General features: G+C 40.8%; 1 protein-coding gene across 1 annotated transcript in view; it reads right to left on the reverse strand.

The window, feature by feature from the left end:
- Positions 1-21,884, reverse strand: part of LOC134541713 (sodium-dependent dopamine transporter-like) — a 110,846-nt gene that overhangs the window by 43,280 nt on the left and 45,682 nt on the right. The window contains 1 exon segment of the mRNA XM_063385360.1: positions 6,753-6,887. Within this exon segment, the coding sequence (XP_063241430.1) occupies positions 6,753-6,887 (135 nt within the window).

Consider the following 21,884-nt stretch of genomic DNA (forward strand, 5'->3'; position numbering starts at 1 on the left):
AGTTACTTCTTTTTAAATATTTCAATTTGGAGTCAAGTTACATGACACGGAATATTACCCGACGTTTAAAGACCTATTTGCCACCAGAACTGTTTAGATAGCTTTTGGAGGGTATTTACGTCTCACGCTTATGCACATGGAGTTAAGGCGACGGGACCTTTAATATAATAGTGGGCTTCGAGCCACTTAAAACTATCGTCAGTTTGTCTCGCAGCGCTTCAAAATCTCTTGATGAATGTGCTGATGGCTAATGAAAGAAGGCGATAGCTGAGTGACAATCGAACAGTGTCATTAGTAGAAAGAAATAAAAAAATAACAGAAACAATTTAATATTTTATGGTAATTTTTTTAAGATATCAAAGTACACTGATTTATTCTCAACTTATCTCCAAACAAATAAACAATAAAGCACAAAGTATTTTTGTTTCCTTTCCGAAAAATCGATTAAAAAAAAACATTTTGTTTGCACAACCACCAATGGGCAACTGTGGTGTCAGTGACGTGTTTTATTTTATGTCGTGAATCACTATACGCAACGCATAACGTAACGCTCTGTGTTTTGCATTATTACTCGTGGCTACGAAAACACATTCAGCACTTCCCTGGCTTTCAGACCCAATGCGTCCAGCAACGCCACTTCTCTAGTGAGAACACAGTGGTGTGTTTAACCCACTCATTGAACAATATTGTTAAAACAAGGACGATATTAGATTTTTTGCACAAATTAACTTAGTATTTTTTGTACTAACGAAAGCCCCTGATTTAAAATGAACTAAAAAAAAATAAATTTGAAACTAAAACCATAGCAGACTAGGCCATAGTTTTGCAATATATGTATATATATATATATATATATATATATATTTTTTTTAATTGGCATTGTTACAGCATATAATTTTTACTCAGTTCAATAAAAACCTTCTAATAAGTTCGGCGCGAGACACTGCCCACTCAATGCGTTATTCTGTGCTGTTCACGTTCGAAACAAACTTGATCCTCGACCGCTTTGAGGGATCCGCCCAATCAGGGGTGTATGTGTGTTAGTGAGGTGGGATGATAAGAGCGATGCTCGCGGTTGTTCTAGCGCGGTATCGCCTCTAACCGCAAGGCTGTGGACTGGCGCGCAGTCTTCTCGTCACCCATAAGGACAAATGTGAAATTTGAGCGGAGACCGTAACATAATTTTGCATAGAAATGATGGTAAAGGTATGATGCAAGTCCCTTTAAGTGCTTTCAAGAATCTGTATCAGTTGTTTGTTTTTTTGCCTAAAAATTACTCCAAAAAACACGCCTTTTAGCCATTTTTATCTGTTCTAAAAATTAAAGTTTAAAAAATTTAATCTGAAAAAAAAAACTACTGATCATCTTCAGCGAACTCTCAAATGTTTTTTGACGTGACAACGTCTAATAAATCGATGAACGCCGGCTGCACGCACGAAAATGTGTCCCGTTACCCACATTGTCCCGTTACGCTCATTGTACGCTTGCGCAGCATCTATCTCTCTTCCACTCGATTGGAACAAACATCGATTTGACTTTTTCGAGGCACATTAAACTTGAAACACTCCCATTCGTTTCCTACTTTTCCTATCATTGTCCTATCCTTAACAGAATAACACCGATTGGAAGAAGTTAAATAGCAAACATGTATAAAAGTTATAGTTAAATAATCTCTTCGTTAAAGTAATAAACATATTTGAATTAATGAGTGCAAATAAAAGTAAATTTATCAATTAAATTGTATATTTCATTTCACTCCTTCTTTGTATGCATACAAAATAGTGATAGTTCAATAAAAATGATTCAATTTTATTCATAGAAGTATGCAATCATTTCATCAATGTTTTGTAATGACGTTGTCACGTTAAACTATCGTCCGTAAACCGACTTTACAGACAACAAATGTTTTTTTTTCTCCGTGAACACTGGGATGCACTGAGCAGTTTTATAATCCGCGCACGGCGTGTGTGCCCGGGCAGACGGGGGCCCGAACACGCAGCGCCGCGGCTCTGCGGGGCTCTGCGCTCCGCCGACCACCTGCGCCTCAGCAGCGCCTCAGGAGTGCCGCCGTAAGCCGCCTCGAGCCCGGGAGACGCGCGGCCGTAACTCAGGCGCGAGGCAGCCCCCCCCCCCTTCCACCCGCGAGCCCGCGGCCTCCGATTATATTGTTATCTTTGTCGACTTATAGGTAGAGTCCCGGAAAATTCGCGGGTTCATTTCGTGTTATGCTAAAATTCAAATAATTATACCATAGTGCTGCTTCTGTCATTGGTTCACTGTTAATCTGGAGGACTTGGGGCCAGTTAGAGACCCTCACTCATAGAAGTGTCGAATCACAGGCCACCCAGTCGAGACGACTCACAAGTCAGCAGCCGATGAACAGTTGGCATTTGCCCGAGTGTGTAGAGGATATTGGAGTCCATCCTGGAGGTCATTGAACCCGCGAATTTTCCGGGTCTCTACTTATAGGTAGAGACCTGCAAAATTCGTGGATTCATTGACCTCTAGGATAGACTCCACAGTCCTTTAAATACTCGCGGGAATGACACCTGTTCATTGGCTACTGACGCGTGAGACGTCTCAACTAGGCTGTCCGTAATTCGGCACTTTCTTGGTCTAGTGTTTCCCATTGGCTCACAGTTCCCCGGATAAAATGTGGGCCAATCGCAGAAGCGGTACGAAGGTATAGTTGTTTTGATGCTAGCCTATCGCGAAATGAATCCGCGAATTTTGCATGTCTCTACTTATAGGTAGAGACTGGAAAAATTCGCGAGGTCAATGTCCTTCAGGATAGACTTCACTATCCTCTGCCTACTCGGGCAACTTGCGCCTGTTCATTGGGCGCGGAATTTTGAGGCGTCTCAAGTGGGTAACTTGTGATTGGATAGTTTTTTGACTGATGGTCTCTAATTGGCCACGAGTCCTACATATTAACAGTGAACCAATAGCAGAAGCATCACAACGGTATAATTATTTGAATTTTAGCATATCACAAAATGACCCCGCGAAAGTTTCCGGTCTCTACTTATAGGTAGAGACCTGAAACATTCGCGGATTCATTTCGTGATAGGCTAGAATCCAAAAAAAAAAAAGTTTGCATTTTTACTGCGTCAGTGATTGGGCCACAGTTTATCTGAAGTACTCTAGACCAATGAGAAAACCTTTAACAAAAGAAGTATCGAATCACGAGCATCCCAGATAACAGCTGTTACGAGTCGGTAACCAATGAGCAAATGTAATTATTTTCCCGCGTGCATAGAGGATCATGGAGTATATCATACAGGTCATTGATATCGCGAATTTTTCCGGTCTCTGCTTATAGGGTATGTCATGTCTGTTAACAATGGTTCTACGTATGAAATGAATTACATATTTTATTCGTTACAGTTATAAGCGTAACAAAACTCAACTCCAGTTTTATTTTAACTAAATTTTTAGGACATTCGCAATGTTATGTATGTCCTGATGTGAAAACGTGACTAAGATTGTCGGGATCTGATCTCTCAAACTACAAAGGCGTGGGAGCTAATAAACTTGAGACTAACACCGGACAGCTCTGTACTAAAAACGCAGACGAGAGTGTGAGAAATACCCTAGTGGCAAGACACATTTACGAAAAAAAAATCGCTACATTTTAAGTGTATTATATTATCTGGTGTCAAATATAATCGAATTCTTTTTAAGAAAATCGAAGAGTTTGAAGTAAATTTGTAAAAAAAAAAAAAATACAAAAATGTTCTTCTAAGAGAAAATAAATATTGTTACGATTTACCGTGGGTTCGTAAAGGATAGCCCAATTAAATATTTTATTACACTACACAGTTTTATTTATTGCCACTACTTATGTCACTTACAAAAATCTTCTAAAATTTCAAATAATTAATTACACTTAAAGAAAGGTCTATTTCACTGTCACTGGATCCACACACCTCGCTGGGCCGCACCTCTGGCGCACCTCTCGCCTCAGCACCCCTCGTGGGTCTCCACCGCGGGACTCCGTCGCCACACTCCGCCGCCGCCGACGCACTTCCCCTTCGCCGAGGATCCGCTCGACTCCTCGCTCGCAACTTCGCTCGGGACTCCACCGCGCCCGCGACTCTATCGCCCGGAAACTCCGCCGCGGGAAAACTCTCGACTCCACTGAACTCACTCACTCCCTGCCCTGGAACCTTCGTCCAAGGACTTCGCCACTCTGCCGCACCCGCGGTACTATCGCCCGGAAACTCCGCCGCGGGAGAACTCCCGACTGAATACTCCGAACTGACTCCTCTGACCTGACATCCTCGGGCATAGACTATATATAGGCTCCGGCGCAATTCTAGAACTCACGAGAGCGGCCGGGGCCATTCGCGTCATCGCGAGCCGTCCCGACAGCAGAAATCTCTCGAAAACACGTGTCGGCGGCTCGTGTAACTCCGCAGCTGTCAGGTTTCGGATGTCAAACTAACAGCGCCGCGCGGGGAGCTGAGGGCTGGAGGGAGATAAAGCGGCGACCCAGGTGCGCACGGCACATCTCATGTTACGGCGGCATGTGATGCAGCCCAGCTAGCTCTGCACCTGCACGTGACTTGGGTTGCTAACGTTCGTAACAATATATTTTCTTTGTCATGATGTTGGTACCATATGAATTAAACAGATACATGGTTATTACTAGGCCTTACTATCGGACTGAGGTGACAACAACACCACTATTTCAAAAAAAAATCTTAGAAGAGCTGTTCAGTATTAGTCTGTAGTGTATTTTACGGGTGCGTTAAACAACAGATCCCTTTAAAAGACCGCAGATATCACGAGAATGGATTTAAGGGCCCCGCCTACCTTGGCATACACACGGTGTGAAGAGCTTGAGGGAAAAAAAAAAAAAACAAGAAAAAAACACGCGATTTGAAAACTGCTCGAAACATTCGATGGGTGTCTGTTTACGAAGAAAATTTAAGAATACGTAGAGGTTGGACGAGTAGTTTTGTTTGCGAATTCCGATTTCGAGCTATATTTTGAGGAGAGTAGGGAATGGCCAAAAGTCGTGTTACCAGAATAATTTTTAGACATGTAACGCCAGGTACAGATATTTGAATGGAACTTCCATTACGCCGTCGTCTTCATTTCTCCGCCATAAGATGCTGTGGTTACCGCTCAAACATAACAGTTGTCATTCGCACGACGAGAAGACTGCGTGCCAGTCCAGAGTCTTGCACTCGGAGACGACACCGCGCTAGAAGCAGCAGCCAGTTATAGTCCCGCCTCACTAGCACAGATACGCCCCTGACACAAGTCGTGCGTGGTGTGTGTTGGCCCACAGTGAACGTGTCGAGGCGTGAGGCCTATAGACGCAGTGGGTCGCGCTGTCCCCTGGGGCGTGAACACTGTAGGGAGTAGTGAGCCAGTTTCTTAACAGCTCAACGCTAAATCAAAATTTGCAAGAATAAATCATTATTTTCGTACTATTGCATTTTACGTATATTTAAGTCATTAAATACTTTATTCTATTCAGTTTAACATTTATAAAAACCTCTCATTATTATTATTATTTTTTAAATTAAAAACCCAATCAACCGGCAAAACGATGTGATGAAAGTGATCGGCATGCTAGCCTCAATTAATCTCATGCAGTGATAGGAATTTGTGATATGTAGGTACTGTTTGTAAAACTAAGTACAATGGCAAAAGACTAAACCACTTTGATATGCTATCCTTCAATATCCCATAGCTAGATCAGCTTAAAATGCAGGGCTGCTAATACTCCACATGCTCACAATAAATACGTAGTTTCCTCATAATATGATTAACACATTTTGCCTATTTATTGGATATCTACCTAAAAAGTAGCATTCAGACCTACAGTTTATGCATAAAACACATCATTTATTGACTTGTTAGTGTGACCCGTTTATGAAAATTATATGGTGACAAAACCAGGGATTCATACATAACTTAGAAACACACAACTTAGAACAGTTATAACTTAGAATACTCAAAAAATCCACATAACTCAGAAATGCCATAAGTTAGAACGATCATAACTTAGAAACGCATAATACTGAAACACACAACTTTGAAACTTCGTAAGTTAGTAAATCGTAACTCAGAATTATCCTAACTCAGAAACACACAGCTCAGAACTGCCATAACTTAGTAATACGGAACTTAGAAACTCACAACGCCGAACCACATACATAACTTAGAAACATTATAACTTAAAGACACAATTTAGAAGTATAATAACTTGGAAACACGCAACTTAGAACTATCATAACTTAGAAACACAAAACGCCGAACCACGTAATTTTATAATCGTCGTAACTTGGAAACACACAACTTGTAACAGGCATAACTAGAGACCGGAAAAATTCGCGGATTAATTAGGCGATAGACTATAATTCAAATACATATACCTCTTAGATGATTTTGCTGTTGGCTTACTGTTCATCTGGACGCATCTCAACCAATTATAAACCCGCAACCAAAGAAGGATCGAATCACAGACAAACCAACTGAGACGACTTAAAAGTCAGCAGCCAAATGAACTTGCGTTTTTTGCCCGAGTGCACAGGGGGATGTGCAGTCTATACTGAAGGCCATCGAAACCGCGAAAATTTTCCGGTCTCTAGGCATAACTTGGAAAATTCTACCTTGTGTGTTTATGAGTCGTGTGTTGCTAAGTTGTGACAGTGAACCAGCAAAAAACGGTATTGGTGTCGGTCGAGTGTGCGCTCTGGCAGCAAGAAGGAAAAGGGGGAGGTGCAGTAGCTGACCTTTGAAGAGCGGCACCAGGCGGCCCCAGCACGTGATGGCGCCCTTGCGGTTGAACTGCCCCAGCGCCAGCTCCATGTAGAAGAGCGGGATGCCGCCCACCACCAGCATGATGCCGTACGGCACCAGGAAGGCTCCTGCAAGTCCCTTCCCGCTCCTCACAACAGCTCACAGCAGCTCACAGCAGCTCACAACAGCTCACAATCCGCACCAGCGGAGCAGCGCAGCGCCGCGACTGGCCGACAGTCGGACAACGCACGGCATGGAACAGGGGGGACCTGAAGGAAAATTTCCTTGAGTATGTCCTAGGGGCAGTATGGCGGATCCAGAAGTTCACCTCGGAGGGGACACTCTAGGATTTCAGAGTAGCCAGAGAAAAAAATGTCTTAAAATTACTACATTTGTATTTAATCTACTCACACTACACATAACATCCCAACCACCAGATTTTATGATTCTACAAGAAATATTCATTAATTATATTAAAATATTTTATTGGTTTCAGAAACAATCATTTTTGTCAGCAATATTAATGTAGCAGACAACTGGTTTTTCGGGGGGTGGGGGGGGGGGGGCACTTGTCCCTGGTGCCGCCCCCCCCCCCCCCCTTGGATCCACCACTGCCTAAGAGTGCACTAAGGAGGGATTTTTTTTTTGAAATTCCACCCCTAACGGGGTAATAAGGGGTGTTAAAGTTTGTGTAAAGTAACTTTTATTTTCAAAGTCACCATGATGACACATTGTAACTATAATCTTCAAAATGAATAAAATAACACGTTGTATTGAAAGTGCTGCATTGTGGTAGAGGTGCATATTGCAAATACCTTACTTGTGTAGCTTTAACGATACACCTGGGATGTGGCGGACACTACGCTACAATCTGATGTAACAGCCATTGTTGATTATTGACCTTTTAATTAAGATAATATGAAGATATCGAAACATATAAGTAATATCTGATATCTGACCGTAACAATACAACTCCGTGCATGTAATAATTGCATGTATGTAATAATAATTTACACAAAAGAAACAGGCACGTTAGAACAAAATTATTAAATTATTACGTTTTTATAAGTGTCTTACAGTACTCAGTTGTCTTATCCTTAACATATACGTTAACGTAATATTTATTTGCATTAAACACGGGAGTTACGAGGAGAAAGAGCACAATGATACTTAAACAAACGTTCTTATTACACTGAATGTTATTTTTTACTTTGACATGAAAGAAAATTTCTCGTAATTTAGGGTCACCAAATTTCTAGATATATTTAGAATTTAGTTCGGCTTTAAATCTCAGGGTAGTTTTTCATGGAATCCGTTACAGGACCTCTGGTTTGCCACGATAAATATGGACCAGAATTATATATCTCAATAAAATGATTAATTTTTGTGAATTCCTTATAACTTGTAATTTCTTTTTATCGAAAATTGTACGCAGAACACGAAAAACAACAATACATGTCTGTCAGACTTAGAGTTTAAGTACAAATACCGGGCGTCACTGAGACTTTACAGCGTCTAAGGCTTACGTTAGGAGCCGCAAACGAATTTGTAGTCTTCTCACTCCTAAGTGAGATATCGAGAGATATCTGCCTCAAATTAAGTAACTAACACATCTAGGCCACTAAAAAATAGTTTTATATCAATTCATGCCTAGATAGCGTCACTTTTTTGATACAATATGGACGGAGGCCTTTTTTTTTGAAGTTTTTTAAGTCACCGTTAAATCATCTTACCGTAAACAATGATGACACGGTGATATTGTTTAAATAAATTCCATCAAAGAAAACTATATTTGTTTACCAAATAGAATTATTACGATTACAAACATAAAATGAGGGTTTATGACAAATTATAATTATGTATAAAATGTTTATATTAAGTTAATTTCAAACATCGTCCAATATTAAGGTTTTTTTTTCTATACATACATTGGAACAAGCAATGGCGTGTGTAAAAAAATTAAGTAAATCTTACCCATTGTAAAAATCATTCAAACAGCAACATTTCGTGTAGAGACCAGCAAAAATTGGGACAGAGAAAGAGAGAGAAAATAAACGGATAAGTTTATTTTAACAGAAAAAATAAATTAGTAATATGTCATAATATTTAATATTAGTAAATGACAAACGTTTCCCATAAAATTGGTTGGATTGAAACATCAATAATTAAAACCACAGAGCTGCTATTTCAAGAGACGCAGAGTATCGATCCTCGGCGGGGTCGAACTCAGATTTCCACGGGTTCGAAACGTGGCGCACACTGCAGTGGCCTAACAGGCTTTTCTCGGGGTACTCCTGTTTCCCCCAACGATTCATTCCTTTCCTTCTCCACGCCCCATCTCTCCTCACCTCGCGCATCATCCAGGCTGGCCGGAACGACAGGTCTGCCCCTGGCAGGGCAGCCGGCTCCTGTGAGTGTCAGACATATTCCAGACACGTAGACCCTGCCCCAGGCGGGAAACTACGTGTCGATTATCGTTTTTCAATTCCTATTTCAGTGGCACCATTTTTTAAATCGTATTGTTTAAAAGAAGATACAGCCTTAAAACTCTGCCCCAATACGCACGGTAATGATTGAATGAGAACCGGCGTCAGTCAAGGATGAAGATACTGCTCCGCGGGAAACGACGTTACTAAGGAAGAGCGCCCGTGATATGACGCGACCGAAATCTAAAAACATCCAATTGGGTGTCCGGGAGGCGGTCGTATCGCATTACCGTCCGGCGGCGGCGCGAGCGGTGCATGTTTTTGAGACGGCTCGCGAGCCGCCGTGGAGGGTGGTTGGGGGGGGGGGGGGGAGGGTTGTAAAGGGACGTGGCGCGCAGTTAAAATCCAATAAGAATACGAAAGCTGAAAGCTTTTACCGGAGCGGCGGGCCGCGCGATCTGCAGCCTCCGCCAGTCAAAGAGTTCAATTATGCCTGCCGCGGAGGGGGCGGGGGTCGGGGAAAGTGTCGCCGCGGGGACTTGGTGACGGGGGGGGGGGGGGGGGGGGTTTGAAAGACGGGCCGGCGAGGCAAAAAAGAGGGGAGGGGGTGTGGCAATTTGTCTCATTCGGGTTCACCGAGCGTCGCCCGAACAATCGCGCGCCGGAACAGCTCTGAAAGCGTGCGGCCTCGCCAGTGGCTGAAAGGAGGCAGTGGGGGAGAGGAAAAAGAACTTTTAGCTGCGGTAAAGGTCTCGCCGGAGAGCGGGATAAGGGGCTTAACACACCGTGTCTTCTCAATGTACTCGATACAGGCCAACAGAAGCCGGGGACGAATCACGGCGGCAGAGGCGCCACAAGCAGATTAAGGATCTCGTCGGAGTGAAACTGTGATGTCTCAAAACTCTAGTTGACACACATTGTACAATTTTATTTGTAAAAATGTTGTTCGAGTCTTTGCTCGGGACTGCACGATTAACGCTACATTGGAAAAAAAAAAGTGTAGGTATTTGGTTTACGAGGTCAAACCATAAATATAATTAAATTTACTACCGTATTATAGTTGTAGTATTAATTTTTAATTGACGGAATTTGTTTCCACTGTAGTAAAATAAAAGTTTTTTTTTCAAATGTTTTGAGTCAATGGAAAATTGATTATATATATTAGCAACCTGCAGTTGCTTGGCTACATATCAAATATCGACCAAATAAATTGTAAATCTAACTGACCGCGGATGCCAGGCGTTCTGGAAACATTCGTTCCGCCTTGTTTCTATCTCGCGGTACACCTGGGTTCGACCCCGGTGCAAACCGAACCTGTAGCGTCGTGTTTAAGAGGCTTGCGAGCTGTCCATTGGCGAGTTTCATAACCAACCAGCCGATACCCCCCTCCCTTTATATTCACTTGTTGCTCGACTGTTTAATTCAATTTTTAAAAAAAAATTGGTTGTCTGTAAAGTCGGTTTACGGATGATAGTTTAACGTGACAACGTCATAACAAAACATTGATGAAATGATTGCATACTTTTATGAATACAATTGAACCATTTTTATTGAATTATCACTATTTTGTATGGATACAAAGAAGGAGTGAAATCAAATCTACAATTTAATTGATAAATTTACTTTTATTTGCGCTCATTAATTCAAATATATTTATTACTTTAACGAAGAGATGATTTTAACTATAACTTTTATACATGTTTGATATTTAACTTCTTCCAATCTGTGTTATTCTGTTAAGGATAGGACGATGATAGGAAAAGTAGGAAACGAATGGGAGTGTTTCAAGTTTAATGCGCCTCGAAAAAGTCAAATCGTGTGGAAGAGAGATAGATGCGGCGCAAGCGTACAATGAGCGTAACGGGACACATCGTAACGGGACAATGTGCGTTACGGGACAATTTTTTGTGCGCGCAGCCGGCGTTCATCGATTTATTAGACTTTGTCACGTCAAAATATATATTGACACGTTTGGACGTGCACATATGTACACGCGTGCCTTACCCGGGGCTCGAACGCGGTACTCCTCGCGTTCATCCGACTGCTCTACGGCGACCGACTCTACGTTCAAGGTGGTTCGCCGAACGGCTCGCAGAGCTACAGCTGTTTAACGCGCCGTTTACAAACCGCTCGAGGTCTACTGGTAGGGTGCGATTGCGAATAACAACAACATTTAAGAGCAGCACTGGCCCTGGGCTTTGCGAGGCCCATGGTCTATTTAATTTTTTTTGGAGGTCCTGCCCCGGAAAATTTTGTAACATTTAATATTTCAAACATTTTTAACCCAACCTGTAACTTAAAATTTCGACGGCGGTTTTCCTACTTTATTTAAGGATATTTTCCCCTGTTAAATTATCCTCGGGTCAGTTTTATAAATGCTTGAGATAAAATTTCCTGTTTAATCACATCATAGTACGTGGCAATACAATCTTTGATTTATTACAGTTTTTTTTAGACATATGCCATTGCAGTTTTGCACTGTTTGTCATGAAAAAATACAGAAAATAAAAAATTATAAAAAATTATGAAAATAAATCTATACTAATATTATAAATCTGAAGAGTTTTTTTGTTTGTTTGAATGCGCTAATCTCAGGAACCACTGGTCCGATTTGAAAAATTCTTTCAGTGTTGGATAGTACATTTATCGAGGAAGGCTATAGGCTATATTATATTATCAATAACATTAGGGATCCTTACTAAAAGTCCAATTTAGAATCAAATGCGTTGGAGGGGGTTAGATACAACATGCAGTACACGTACGAAGTGTGTGTTGACAATGCCGCAGGCGCTAGAAGTTTATTTCAAATTGCCTATTAACATTGTTGCCACGCACTAGATGCCTTATCATTCTTAATTTTCCCATACAAGTAAAAAACACCCGTGTGATATTAACAACGAAGCAATCAGTACCCTCATTAGAGTTCAATTAGTATTTAAATACTTTTTATCACTTATAATCGCAAACCTAAATTATTGTTTTTTTCCTCTCTCTGTGTTTAATTTGTTTTTTTTTTCTTTTACTAGAATTATTTTTATTACTTTTAATTAATTTTCATTTTTCAGACTATTAATAATTTTCCTCTCCCGTTACAATTCTGACAAGGACTTTTGTGTGTGTGTGTGTGTGTGTGTGTGTATATATATAAGCGAAATACCACTCACTGACTCACTCATTACGAGATCTCTAAAACTATACACCCGATTGACTTGTAATTTAGCATAGTTACTTATTTTGTGATGTAGACGCTCACTAAGAAAGGATTCTGCGGAAATCCGATCCCAAGGGGAGTTTCCGGGGCGTAATATATCAAAATTTCCATTTTTTGGTAGGAAATCACCATGGCAACGGCTGTTGCTTTGTTGATGCTTGATTCGTCTCTATGGCAACGACTATTTCATTGTTAGTGCAGTCCTCATCACCGTTGAAATTTTGCGGGTACTTTAAATATAAAAAATTGCCTTTTTTTTCCAAGTATATATATTTTACAGACTTGAAACTTCACAGTAATGTTCCTTATGTTACGCAGGATGACATTTTCCGAAAATTATATCCCATGGGTGGTTAAAACCATGCAACAATGGGTACTTTGTCTGCATGAGAACAGGATTTTGCATTGTTCATGCCTTCTGCGTCTCCATGGCAACTGGCATCGCGCGGCAGTGGCGTACCCATAAGGAGGGGCATGTATAATGAGCGGCGCAAGAGTGATCTGCCTGTAGACTGCCGTAGCGAAGTACGGGTACATCAGTTGTACGTTGCGTGCACGAGTCGGGAAACCATCGGTGCTATTCATTTTCTCTCCGGTACATTATACAGCATTGTAATAAATTTTCACTGAATATTATTTTATTTACCATTACTGTAAATGGGAGATGTGGCTTAATTTTTTTCCATTAGTATAGCCGTGCGAAGCTGGGTCGGGCAGCTAGTATTTACAGAAAACAAGACTGAATCAGCTGATGTCGGACAAACGGAACCAACAATGAAACTGTACAAGTATTATGGACAACACAGCGACCACAGGACAAAATATGTTCAACATATAAATATCAGACAGCACAAGAATTCCGTTGAAGGAACTTAGTCATAAAAAATAATATAACAACATTAATGAGCACAGTGGACTAACAACGATGAGACAGATTAAATGCAGGCAGACAAGAAAACCTGCACAACGCAAAAAAAATATAAACACAACAATGAAGATAAAGAAGTACAACAACAAGTCATCGTTGTTATGTCCATAGTTCTTGTTTTGTTTCATTTTTGGTTCCGTTTGTCTGACATCAGCCGATTCAGTCTTGTTTTCTGTAAATATTTATTTTCATATTTTTTTAGAATTTTTTATTTTCGGTATTTTTTCATGACAAACAGTGCAAAACTGCAATGGCGTATGTCCAAAAAAGCTGCATGAAATCTAAATTCCCCATTTCATGAATTATTTAAAGAACGTAATAATTTTTTTGAAATTTTTTCCTGATACGAAACCATGAATTGAAAAATTGAAATAGGCATTGACCAGCATATTAAGTTAAAAATCAATTTTCCTTTTCCTATCTATGTGTATATTTTTAACAGAACACTAGACAAAATAAATAATACTTAATGAAAACCACCGGCCGAGACCATGGGCGATTGCCCTGCGAGACACTGCTCTTGTCTGTACATTGTTTCGTCTATAACATGCATTGTTTGGACAACTAAAAAAGGCTAAATGAGTGTTTTCACTGGCGTTTTAAGGTATGGCAAAATTTAAACATAGTATTGTTAGTGGTATAGAGAAGTGCAGGGATACTTTATCTTTATTATTTCAGCATGAAATTATAGGATCGCTGCTTAAAGTCCCACAGGGCCGCGGTGCCGACGCGAAGACTGCACGTCAGTAGAGGCGAAGAGGTGTGTGCTGAGCGAGCCAGTGTCGCCCTTAGCGCCCCCCGCGGTTTTCAGATCTCGTGCGCCCGACCAGGCGGCCGGCCAACTTAACATGACGGGCAAAACCCGAAGGCTTGGGTTCGGCTCAGCGACTTGGGGGAAACCAATTCTTGCACAGCAGCGAACTCCGTTTCCTGTCTTGTTTAAGTTCCGTCATTTCTCCAGCCACACCATTACTCATCTCATCCATTCTCCTGGCAGCGCTTATGGGCTCCGCCTACCCGGGCACACACGGTGCGCAGAGCTTCAGGAAAAACAACGCGATTTCAAAACTACTCAAGATACCCGAGTGGGGTCTGTTTACGTAAAGCATTTAAGAGTTCGCTGAGGGCCGATAAGTACTTTTGATTTCGGTTTAAGTTTTTAAACTGTATTTATAGAAGAGTTAAAATGGCTCAAACGCGTGTTTTCAGAGTAAGTTTTAGGCGTAAAACAACCAGTACAGATTCTTGAAAGCACTTAAAGAACTTGAATTACACCTTTATCTTAGCTTTTCGGCCATATAATGTTACGTCCACCACTCAAATTTCACAGTTAGCCTGTGACGACGAGAAGACTGCGCGTCAGTTCAGAGCCTTGCGCTTAGAGGCGAACCGCTCTAAAAATACCATCGAGCGTCGCGCTTATCATCCCGCCTCACCAACGCACATACACCCCTGACGAGGCGGGCCCCTTAAGCTCTACAACTTCAACTGCCAGCTTCCGCCCATCCATGCTGACCCCTGCTACACGTTAACCACCCAGACAAGCATGAAGGCGTACTACTTTCGAAACTGAGAGAAAATACGGGTTGTACAATTCAAGTGAAATGTTAGGGAGAAGGTGTGTGCAATCTTTGTCATGTTAATAATTATTGAAGTCTAAACCAGAACGAACCCCTCCCCTTTTTAACATTTTTTTAGCAATACATTTTCCCCTTTTAATAAACGTAAACGTTAATTCGTTTCTGATGTGTCGTTCAAATGTTTGTTCAGAAAAAATACCCTCGCATTAAGATAACATTTTCACGCTTCCTCCCAGAGAGTTTCTGGCACGCCATTAAACAAACTTCCAGCATTGGCCTTTATAGAGATACTGTATGTTTGTCTTACCAATTGCTAACCAGAGTGACTTCGACATCAGGACATACACCGGCTCCATGGTTTGTACAATCATTATACTGTCTGTTAGGCATTCACGCCTAAAAGACGCAAAGCATTAAAATGAAATTTTGCGTGTCATTAAAATATGACCAAAACTAACCTTTAGGATGTATTCATTAATTCTTGAAACTCAAGAAGTTGCTTGCAAATTATGCAAAAATTATAGTATAATAATACATATTACACAAATGATACAATAACTAACCCTTTCAAGAGTGCAGCTATGCAGAAAAAAAATTGTCAAAAATAAAACAAGTATTTCTAAAAGGACATACATTAGGTCATTGGCAAAACGTACTTTATTATATTACACGTAATTAATAATACGTGGCATATTATGTGATTTGTACACTTATAATGTAATAATATGTACAAATAAAGTTTAACTCAGATGCGTCAAGTCTAACTTATTAGACATATGTTGAAATGACAGGTGTATTTTGTGCAATGATGCACTTTTCACAAGTATTTATATTTGGATACGGCATTTGAAATTAGTTTTGAATTGGCTTTCTTTCCACTAGCAGCGTAAGTATGATTTGTTTAAAGCCTCGTCTATAATAGATAAAAAAAAATTTTTTTTCGTGTTTCTGCAGTTTTCTTTTAGAATTAGTTTAGTGAAATTACTTTCCCGAAACAACTCCGAACTGAAGAAGCCGTACGCTATCTGGTGTTGCAATGGAGTGAGCCCTAGGAGGAGGAAGGGAGGGGAGAGAACGACGACTTCCAGCTCGAGTTCTTGTTCCCTCGACTACGTCTGACATGTGATATAATTATCCTCCGAGCCAGAAATAAAGGCAGTCCATCAGGGCGGGGTAAGGGGATACCCGCGACTCCGGATGAAGCACCAATCCGATCCCTCCCGGGAAATTCCCCTGCGCGGATCCGCCGGCGGTATCGGGGGCAGATGCTCGGGACGTGAACGTCGCAACTGCCCGGGTGCGTTCCTTGTCTCAGTTCCAGGGTCGGCGCTCTCGGCTCGAACATTATTTTTTTTCCTAACCTAAATTAAAACTAACTGTATCTGGGAGGGGTCTGGGTTAGGGAAAGACTCTAAGTGCATCTCAGGCCGAAGCCCACACGCTCTAATCATGCAGGGTTTAAGCCATGCGGGAGAGGGAGCATGCACATCATGTGCTAGGAGGGGGATTGGCCAGCCGTGGCAGCGATTGGCGCCATGATTAACTCCCCTCACTGACTATTCTAGACTATAAACTAGATAAGTTGGGCCCAGGTAAAACATGCATAGACACAGGGAAAACCCTGGGCACTTACATGCGGGATGCAAAATTTCATGCATTATTGACAAGCAGGTTGATTACAGGAAACAGAAGGATGGTTCCGGAAGAAGAGTTGGACAGAGTAGAAAATATCTACTAAGCAAGGGCGGGCACTTGGACATTTTTGTCCGCATTGGGGGTTTTGGGCATAACTGGTTGTTAGGGGGCGACTATCGTCGTTTCCCGCCAGGCTGCCAGCCAGCCAAGTTAATTGAAAGAACATAATTATATGACCACAGCAGCCAGGTTGCCCCAGTCGCCGCGGCCATGTATGCCCGACACATTGTGCTGCCAGCCTGGGCATGTCAATCATTGGCTAGTCCAATGTTGGGCTCGAACATCCTTGCGGACACGAGAGGAAGTTCAGAGCGCGCCGACAGATGGCAGCTGCTGTACCTACTGGAGAAATAGCTCGCGCGAGACGCACAGAAAGTTATCGAACACGCAACTTCTCTCTGTGCTGTGCGCAGCTTTCCGTTAGCGACCAGTCAACGTGCACTACTTAAGCGGCACAGATTTTTTTTGACACGTTCATTTAAAAGGCAAAAGAAAGTTAAACTAATTTCAATATGCATGTAGTATTTATTTGGCTGCCCATGATTTGTAGTTGACAAACGAAACAAAACTGAGAAAATAAATCCATGTTTTTTTGGTAAAAAATCTTCTTCATATAACAATAGATAACAAAATTAAAACATTTGAAACAAAAAATCCACGGAAGTAGATGAGGATGAAAAAAAAAATTGGAATGCATCAAACCGCTCGCTGTATTGTGTGCAAATGTAGCTTCCATTTATGTGTTATGTTTAAAAATGCTATTTACATGCTGTTTGCGTGCTATCGTGAATGTTATGGATAATGATGGCTTCGTATTGACGTAATGTTCTGCGTACGTAACAGGACCGATTGCCTGTAACCATACAAGTGAATAACCAAACGAAAGTATACCTATAGATTATCCCACAGTAATTGTATCAAAATAGCATAACTTTTTCGCAAGAATCAAAATTAAATTTCCATTTTTGGGATCTTACAACTATAATATACTTATGTTAGAACAGTAAATCTAAATTATCCTTAAAGCAATCAATATAGCCCCGCATTTAATTCGCGTGAAGTTGAATCGTACATTGAAAAATCGCGCAGTTTGTGAGGCGAGAGAGTGAAAATCTGTTTCATTTTCTTAAAAGTACATCCCAAAGACGAACAGATGAACAAGCAAACATAACTACCATTTAGACCTCATGTTGACCTCAAGTCTCAGCACCTTCAGTAAACGGACATCACTGAGTTATCCTGAGCGATGCAATTAAGTACGTCGGTGGAAGTAACTTCAGACGTCACACTACCTCCATAACCACGGAAGCCTTCCCTGAGTAACATGCGCGAGGTGGATGAGGCGTGAATCGCGGAATGCCTAAGTACCAAGCACGAGGAACTGTTACTGTCCTACGATACCTACACAGAAAAAAAAAATGGGTGCGTGTACTTAGGTACGCGCGTGAGAAGTTATACTTCTTTGACATCATTAAAAAAATAGTTTTTAATTGCCTGCAAATAATTCTCCATGGTAGCGTTATTCTCCATGGTAGCGTTAAACGTTTAACGCAACCTTGTTGGAAGTCGCATTAGAAGTATAACTTCAAAAAACAATTCTGCACTTAAACAAAATATTCTTTTGGAAACCTGTTGCCAAGAAATAATTGTAATACTACAAGAAATTAAATTGCAGCTTTGTACAACACAAGACTATGGTTATTTTTGTGTACATGAAATACGTTTACGAAAATCGGCGCATGATTATGTATTTTAATTGACATTTCATTCAAGCACATATTTTTTAAACCATGGAAAAGTTAATCAACTGTTCAAAAACCTGATTCATTTTGTTTTATTATACAGTTAATTCCGGAAAGATATTCAGGAAACTTGAACCATTGAACATACTGTGACAACACAAAGCATAAATGTCCAAGTATGTATCCGAAACCAGTAGGCTATTACTGCGAACACATTTTTTTTTTTTTAGTGATTCAGTTGTTTTCATGTAAATGTAAAATTTTACAAATGTCTGTAATTTTACATGGATAATTCTGTTCCACTCACAAAAAAAATAATGTACAGTGCAACGTGGCTACTAGGCGCATTCGAAAAGGAATCTCGTGGTAACCCATATGTAGGGGCAGGCATTTTTCGCGAATAAATCTTAATCTGCGAGAGAAGTCGTTGCCTTATTTAACCGAGCCACTCAGGACGCGTTTGCTTCCGCACTGAATTACTGTGATTGGTGTTCAGGACATGTTCCTGAAAGGAACTCGCTCAATCACGAAACACAGACGATGCTACAGTGTTTCAACTTTCAGCTGGTCTCGGAATCTTTTCGCGAAATATGCATGGCCCTACCCATATGTCTCACTCTGCCCGCCTGTCCTTAGAGGTTCTTCTCATATAGTGAATATGTAAAATTACAGACATTTGTAAATTTTTACATTTACATGAAAACAACTGAATCACTACAGTAATACTGAAGAGGCCGAGGAGAGGTCCTCAGGTGCCGTCGTCCTGCCGTCGTGTCCTCGCGTCATGCATTGAGGTATCGAGATGGACCGGCCTCCAAGTGAGACGTGGGGTTATGTCAACATCCGCCATGTTTCACTTCGCAACGCTACACGCAGTAATAAGTCATTCCGTTCGCTGCTAGCGAAGATATCTCAGGAAACACTGCCCTCACCTCAACAAAAATCTCTTACTTTTAATATTAATAAAGGGTTTAAATAACAAACTACAAAAAAAGAGAAAACATTGTATACATACGTAATAACGCAAATAAACTAAACTTATTATTAAAATATCCTTTTCAAGCCCCAAGTAAAACAAACAATAAGAGCCATAAACAAAGGTATTAAAATTAGACAAAGACACAGTTCAGGACTTCTTGGCGAGGTTACCCTTCCGTTGTTTTGGATTTTGAAAACATGTCGTAGCTGCCAGCACTTTATAATGGGAAAAAGTTGTTTACAACATTGATACTCTTGGACCCAGCTGAGATTCAAAACGTGTCAGTGACCCTGAACGCAGGCTGGAGGTCAGCCGTTGGTGACCGATGAGGTGAGCTCGCCACAGCGGCTTGGCGGGAGAGCTCTGGGGCGGCGAGGTCTGCCAACAGGTGGGTTCCCGGGGCAGTCCTCTCACCTGTTGATCCTTCCACCTCGCGTCTCCCCCGAGTTACTCCCGCGCGTCACCTCCTGGTAGTCGACGAAGAGTCGTTACCACAACGCCGACAGCTAGAAAACTGCTGTGTACCACAGTAGTATGTAAATGTATTTTCTGGAACATGGCTTCTGGCTGTGGAGCGGGGAGCCGACCGCCATCTCGGATTGTGACGTCACGGCGGCAAAAATTCCTCAAAATTCCTCAAAATTGACTCAAAATTCCTCAAAATTGACTCAAAATGACTCAAAATTTCCCGTTTTAAGAAAAAAAATTCCCGTTTTCGAGGGAAAAATTCCCGTTTCGATGGAAAATTAGGATTTCGAAAAACCACAAATGTCTTTTGCCTTAGAAAGAACACAAATTCCTAAAACTGGCTTAAGCATCCTTAACTCAAGCCAGCGTTAAGCCATTTATAGGATTATGACGTCACCGTTGCAATTTTCGTTACGTCCGCCATCTTGAAAATCCACAATTTTTATGTTAGAAAATCGGGAAAAATTTTAAAAATCATTAAAAAAATTATTTAATCGAATTAAAAAAATATTAAAAACCACTGTTGCCGTTATCGTTACGGTCGCCATCTTGGATTATATAAATGTTACATATTTTGTTACACCCGCCATCTTGGTTGAGTACCATGTCATTCTTACACTTTACGTTACGACCACCATATTAGATCCTATTAATGTTGCAATTATCGTTATGCTCGCCATCTTTAAATTTAGACGCCATCTTGGAAATCCGTAATTTTTATGTTAGAAAATCGGGAAAAATTCCAAAATTCATCAAAAAATTAATGTATTTAAATTCTGTATGATTATATCGATGTACTTCCTTGGTTCGATTCCCGACGAGAGTAAACGGTCGATCCTTCCTCCATGAAAGCTACCTAGACTGATCTACCACCACCAGTACCAAGGTTTATATCATCAACTAGTATGACATCATGTCCACCATCTTGTCTTCATCCGCTGGAGTCCACCATCTTGTTTTCGTCTGCTAGAGTGTGCCGATACCATGTAGTATAATTATCTGGTCACCATACTTTTGTCCTCAACTGTTGACATTGATCATTGACCTTGGCCTTTAAATTTGACCTTGACCTTGAAATTTGACCTTGACCTTGAAATTTGACCTTGACCTTGAAATTTGACCTTGACCTTGAAATTTGACCTTGACCTTGAAATTTGACTTTGTCCTCGAAATTTGACTTTGTCCTTGTCGACCATCATGGATCCGACATTTTATGTTCAGTAGATGCTACCAGGAGCTACCACCTGCTGGAGTATGCCATCTTGTGTGTGTGTACTCGTATTATAGAGTACATTTCCATCTGGATAATTTTATTCTAACCCGATACAGTGCAGTAATCATTTATTACTGTGACACACGCCATCTTGAAATTTGGACGCCATCTTGAAAATCCGTAATTTTAATGCTAGAGATTCGGGAAAAAGTTCAAAATTCATTAAATAATTCACTCATTAAAGTAATGATTGATTAGATCGATTCCCGTCCTTGGTTCGACCCCTGACCGATACCAATCAACTTTAATTTTAAAAAAAATACCACAAAAGCGACAGGTTTGAGAAAATAAAAAACACCACAAGTTCTTTTAAAAACTTTTATTACATACATTCTAATCTACTACAAGTACATAATAAACACAGACAAAGTACTAAAGTCTTGTGGATTCCTCGATTCAAACAGTCTTCTTATTGTACGGACAAAGCCTTTTACATGACTTTAAATGTCTATCCGATCCGTTCATCACCGCAGCCAGAGACGGACTGAAGTTCATATCACCAGGGTCCCACTTATATATTCTCATTTGCTGGTACAACACACGAGTCAAAACAATAACCATGTTCATTATACTTCTCGGAGCATTTTTTATAATGAAGATGTAAGCTATCAAGACGTGAAATTAGTTTTTTGCACTTATTGCACTGAAATTGTATTCTTTTAACATTATTAGAACAACTGCTTCTTTCATGTCTGCGAGCATTTGAGGTAATAGTAAATGATGCGTCACAGTATTTGCACCGACGCAATGTATGCTTTTCATTAGTGGAAGAATCCATTGCTGACGATGAAACTTCGGATGATGGTGGTATCACATCTGTTGA

Source organism: Bacillus rossius, assembly GCF_032445375.1.
Source record: "Bacillus rossius redtenbacheri isolate Brsri chromosome 4 unlocalized genomic scaffold, Brsri_v3 Brsri_v3_scf4_1, whole genome shotgun sequence".
NCBI lineage: Eukaryota > Metazoa > Arthropoda > Insecta > Phasmatodea > Bacillidae > Bacillus > Bacillus rossius.